We start from the raw sequence: 5,510 nt of genomic DNA, 5'->3' as shown, positions 1-5,510 counted from the left end.
TGCACAGAGAGTGGCCAGAGTGACAGAAGGGGGGAGAAAGGGAGAGAGCGGTGAGAAGGAGAGAACTGGAAGAGAGACAGAATGAGGGGGAACCAAGGGGAACCAAGTGAGGAGAAAGGCAGGAGAGGGGGGTGGAAACAGGAAAGAAGAGAGAGGGGGAGAGGGGCGCCCTAGGCACTGTGGACATCAGCTACAGCACCCTTCTGAGCACCCACAGTGGGCCTGGCCCAGGGGCCCCCTCCCTTTGGCTGGCAGGGCTGTTGGAGGAGGGGCCGGTCTGCAGCAGGTGGCCGCCCCTGGGTGGGGCCCGCAGGCAAGCCCGCAGGGGTATAAGTCGGAGGCTGGGCCAGCCCAGCACCTGTCAGGGACAGCTCCCCTGTGCAGGTGCCAGGCAGGTGGCTCTGGCCGAGCCCAGCCCAGCATGAGCTCCTTCGACCTCCCGGCACCCTCCCCACCTCGCTGCAGTCCCCAGTTCCCCAGCATCGGCCAGGAGCCCCCCGAGTTGAGCCTTTACTATGAGAACTTCTTCCACCCACAGGGGGTGCCCAGCCCTCAGAGGCCCCCCTCCTTTGAAGGGGGCGGCGAGTACGGGGCCACCCCCAACCCCTACCTCTGGCTCAACGGGCCGGCCATGACTCCGCCACCCTACCTGCCTGGCACCAACGCCAGCCCCTTCCTGCCCCAGGCCTACGGTGTGCAGAGGCAGCTGCTGCCTGGCATGTCTGGGCTGGGGGGCGGCGACCTGGGCTGGCTGCCCATCCCCTCGCAGGAGGAGCTGATGAAGCTGGTGCGGCCCCCCTATTCCTACTCGGCTCTCATTGCCATGGCCATCCACGGGGCGCCCGACAAGCGCCTCACCCTCAGCCAGATCTACCAGTACGTGGCCGACAACTTCCCTTTCTACAACAAGAGCAAGGCTGGCTGGCAGAACTCCATCCGCCACAACCTGTCTCTCAATGACTGCTTCAAGAAGGTGCCCCGCGATGAGGACGACCCGGGTAAGGGGGCTGCCGGGGCAGCGTGGGGCAGGGGGAGCCAGCCTCCGATGCCCCCAAGGAAGGCCCATGTCATTCCTCCCCAGCACCCCATTCTAGAAAGTCCTTATGTGGCTGTGCCCCCTGAGACAGGGGGCTGAGTGTGGTCAGCAGTGAAGGATCCTGGGAGAGCCCTGGAGGCAGATTCGGGTTTTGATCCTGGCTGGGCCATGGTGTGGTCAGCAACTCCAGGCATTTTAGATCTCTGAGCCTCCGTTCCCCATCTGAAAAATAGGGATGGTAACGGTGGCTCCTTTGCAGGCCCGTGATGGGGGTCATGAGATAATGCATGCAGGCGTTTGGGTGCTAACAAGTGCCCAGTAGTCTACAGTAATTGTCATGATCACTGTGAGTCCCCGGCACCCAGCTCATATGAAGCCCTTGGGGGAGTCCGACTAGGTCACGCCCAAGCGCACAGCCAGACTTCTGGGGAGAGTTCTGACTTGGGGAGAGTTCTGACTTTGTGAGACGCACATGAAGGGCCACATCGTGCTGCCTGCCCTAGTTACATAATCTCCCTTAACCCATCCCTACAGATGGATCTTACTGAGCCCGTTGTCCAGGTGAGGGGAGTAACACTCAGTGGTGAAGCAGCCTGCCCCAGGTGACCCAGAATGGAGGGAGAGCCCTGGAGCCCGAGTATGAGCGGAGGTCTCTCTAACACCAAAGACTGTGAACTCTTCCGTTTCAATGATGAATTTCTAAAATGCAGGGACAGAATTTATTACAGAAAGTAATATATTAAATACTCAGACATGCATTTCCCAGAATTAAAGTCCATTCTTGTTCCCCGACGGGAAGCCAGGGCATGGCTTGGAGCCCCACCTCTTCCACTAGGAGGCCAGCAGGGGCAGGGCTCGTGGGCCCCCCGGAGAGGGCGAGTGTCCAGTGCAATGTCTGGCCTCCCCCACAGGAGCTCAGCTCCCACCGCCGGCTGGCACTTCCTGGTGACAAAGCCCACCTACCCGTCTACTGTCAGCCCCTTCTCATGGTCAGCCTGCGGAAGAAGGGACAGGTACAACTGGCCCACTTTTCAGACTAGGAATCGGAGGCCTGCCCCAAGTCCCTCGGCCAGTGCAGAGCAAAGCCAGGACTCTAGTCTATCCTTGGACTCCCTGCCTCCCACTGTCAGGGAGCTCTGAAGCGTTTCCTGAGTTTTCTATCATGTCAGCCATGGACGAAGGCCCTCCCTCTCCATTCCCCTGGTACCGAACCTCTTCCAGAGGCCTGCACTGTGAGTGCTCTCATGGCTTAGGCCTCGGTGCCCCCAGAGGGTTGAGCTGTGAGGTGGGGGCCGAACTAAAGACATGCGCTGGTGGTGTGTGGTTGCGCCCGCGACTCCTGTCTCTCTGCCCTGCCTTCTCTTCTGTCTTCTAAGTGTGTTTCCTTGGCGCTTAGTTGATGACAACAGAGAGAAACGGGAGCAAAGCGTTTCACCCATCTTTTTGCTTACTTCCCCCTTTTGTGCCAGGCAAAGGGAATTACTGGACCCTGGACCCCAACTGTGAGAAGATGTTCGATAATGGAAATTTCCGCAGGAAGAGGAAGAGAAAATCGGATATTTCCTCCAGCACAGGATCCCTGGCCTCCGAGAAGACGGAGAACAGCCTCCTGGCGGGCAGCCCCAAGACTGCAGAGGCCCAGGACATCTTGGACAGCACGTCCCTGGGGACCACTGGCTCCCCAGAGAAGCAGTCCTCCCCTCCCCCGCCGGGCACGCCCTGCCTCAACAGCTTCCTCTCCACCATGACTGCCTATGTGAGCGGGTCGAGCCCAGTGAGCCGCCCTGTGGCAACACCAGGACTGAGCCCTGAGCCCACTGACAAGATGGGGCAGAACTTGCTCAACTTCAGCTCTTATACCCCACTCACCAACCTCAGCAGCCCCGGGGGTGGCGGCGAGTGGGCCAACCCCATGCCCGGCAATGGTCTTGGCTACGGAGGCTCGGTCCTCAACCAGTTCAGCCCTCATTTCTACAACAGCATCAACACAAACAGCGTCCTCTACCCCAGGGAGGGCACCGAGGTCTAGAACAGAACAGCTCCCAAACCCACTGGACATACACAGGAGAAAAGCGGCCGAGGCCTCCCATGCCAGCATCACTGCGGTCCAAGACCTCTGACCTGCCCAGACATGCACAGAAACTCAGGAATTCAGCCTTTCTAGAACGTGCTGTAAACCTTCTCTTTATCTCACATATGTCCACACACACATTCATCACCTCTGGAGTGGACATACTGGTGCCTGATAACAGTGCTCATGGCGGCCATTTGCTGGGTACCCGCCATGTGCCAGGTGCTGTCCTAGGCTCTTCAAAGGCACAATCACACTTACCTTTATAGTCACCCTGAGAGGTTCCAGTGAACCTCTTCATTTAACAGATGAGGAAACTGAGGCTCCAGGAAGTTAAGTCACTTTCCCAGGATCTCCCAAACTAGTAAGGGGCAGAGCCATGAGTGGAGTCCAGGTCTATAGGGCCCCCGAAGTCTGGGCCAGCAGACGCAGGGATGGAGGGCTGGTTGAGCAGCTAAGGGAGGTCAGTGTGAAAGCTGCTGTGGCAAGCACACCCTCTACCGCCCGGCTGTCCATCAAAATGCAGCCCTAGCCCCGGGCACATCTCCTCCTGGTCTACGGCCTTACTCTGTGGCTCCCAGCTTACCTCTAGGCACTTCTGTGCTTTTGCAGGCACTCGAGGAGGGGAGCCCAGGCCCCTGCAGGACAGCATGTCCCACCCTCCCGCCAGCAGGACATGGCTTCCCCAGCCTCAGAGACTGTGAGCAGGGAGAGGAGAGATGCACGCATTCCCCCGCTCCAGCACTGTCCACCTGCAAAATCTTGTACAGCCCAGCTTCCTGTGTGCACGTCACGGGCCAGTGAGCTGGAAGTGGCTGAGGCTTCCAAGAGAAACAAGGCTGAATGAGCGCTTCCTTTTTTATAGCCTGGGAGAGGTGAATGTCAGAGAAAACAGTGCCTCCAAGAAGGGGGCCGCGGCCCACTGCCCAGGGCCCCACGCCCGCAGCTCCTGAGACTCTCTTCTTGATTTTGTATGTACTTTACATGCCTGTGATGGGTCATCACAGCACACCTGGAGAGCGTTTTTGTTTTCTTATTTTCTTTTGAATTAAAAAATTTTAAAAAGCAGTGTGTGTCCCTTCCTATGAGTTGTCCTGTCTTTTAGCTGCTGGTCGATAAAACATGGAGCCAAATGCTTCCTGGAGCCAAAGACTTTTGGGGCGAGAGGCAGAGAAAAAATGGGTATCAAGGCTTTTGTCTTCTTCCTCACTGGCGTCGAGACAGGGCAAAGGTCCCCAGTGAAAAGAGGGATACTTGCAGGGATGGGGTAGGTGCATGAAGGAACCTGTCTGTATTGAACCTCAAACAGGGACTGGGCATGTCCCAGTCTTTGTAGTTCAGGCCACCCTCATAGCCATGCTGACGATGTAATCCCCCTAACAACCCCGGGACGGGGGTGGTACTGGTCCCATTATACAGAGGAGAAAACTGAGGGTTGGGGGGTGGAACCACTTGCCTGGAGTCCACAGCCAGTCCATGCACAGGGCATCTGGCTGTGGCACCTCGGACATGGCTATGCCCGGTGGCAATGACAATGGGACTGTTGGCTCCGATTCACTGAGGGCTGTGGGCAGGCCCCGGGCCAAGTGCTCTCAGGTGGGAGCTCTTTCATGCTCACAGCACCCCCCGGGTGTGCACACTGCGATTCCCCGGGGCTGCTGGCACAGCGCACACTGGAGGTCTTGTGTGTGGCAGCTGGAGCCTGCTGGCTGGCGTCTCCTCCTGGAGCATGTGTGCAGAGGGCTCACACCAGAGGCCCCTTGCACAAGCCCCCTGAGCCCCACTCAGACTTGGGAAGGGGCGCTCTTTCCCGGAGCAACAGAGGTGGGATGGAAATAGCAACAGTCACTGTAACAACAATGACAATCACAATAACACTCATTGCAGGTTTGCTATGAGTCAGGACTCAGCCTGCTTTATTGCATTGAATCCTCAAAACGAACAAGTACCACCGGTCATATTATCTCCATGTTAGAGGCGAGAAAACTGAGGCCCAGAAAGATTCTGGAACTTGATCCGGGACACACAGCCAGAGTCCAAACTCAGAGCCACTGCTCCCTATGGCGCCGAGAGCTGGGATCCCAGGACTCACCGCGAGAGCAAAGTCAGGAGCTGCCGAGAGAAAGGCAGGCCTCCTTGGAAAGCCCTCAGGTTCTTTGCTGGGGAATCCCTCTCCGCAGGGAGCCAGACTTCTAGTGGCAGAGGCAGTAGCGGTGGTGGCTGAGGGGAGTAGAGGGAAGTGACACAGGGTCAGCCCATAAAAGCCTTAGAAAACTCCCAACAGGCTGAGCCCCTTGTTGCACAGACAGGACCCGTGAGCCTGGGGCTAAAAGGCCCTTCACAGATGTCACCAGGGAGATGGGGCAGAGGCAGAGACCACTTGCAGGTCTCAAAGCCCTGACC

At 57.9% G+C, this 5,510-nt stretch overlaps 1 protein-coding gene across 2 annotated transcripts; it reads left to right on the top strand.

Annotated features, from left to right (window-relative positions):
• Positions 1-421: 421 nt before the first annotated feature.
• Positions 422-3,247, top strand: FOXI1 (forkhead box I1). 2 transcript variants are annotated; one of them, XM_011218079.2, is made up of 2 exons: positions 422-995; positions 2,785-3,247. In XM_011218079.2, the coding sequence occupies exons 1-2, from the start codon at positions 422-424 to the stop codon at positions 3,063-3,065; spliced, it is 855 nt and encodes a 284-aa protein (XP_011216381.2). In that variant the 3' UTR covers positions 3,066-3,247. The 2 variants fall into 2 exon arrangements, with proteins under 2 accessions (XP_011216381.2, XP_002931169.2); XM_002931123.2 differs by having other exon boundaries at positions 422-998; positions 2,506-3,247.
• Positions 3,248-5,510: the final 2,263 nt, after the last annotated feature.

The sequence above is a fragment of the Ailuropoda melanoleuca genome, chromosome 3, assembly GCF_002007445.2.
Source record: "Ailuropoda melanoleuca isolate Jingjing chromosome 3, ASM200744v2, whole genome shotgun sequence".
In the NCBI taxonomy this organism is placed as follows: domain Eukaryota; kingdom Metazoa; phylum Chordata; class Mammalia; order Carnivora; family Ursidae; genus Ailuropoda; species Ailuropoda melanoleuca.
This window is presented reverse-complemented; position numbering and strand designations above follow the sequence as displayed.

Excerpts from the sequence above, each read along its gene's own strand:
- FOXI1 (XM_002931123.2), top strand. The coding sequence starts at position 422 with ATGAGCTCCTTCGACCTCCCGGCACCCTCCCCACCTCGCTGCAGTCCC. Across the intron at positions 999-2,505 it reads CCGCGATGAGGACGACCCGG|GCAAAGGGAATTACTGGACC; the intron begins GTAAGGGGGCTG and ends CTTTTGTGCCAG.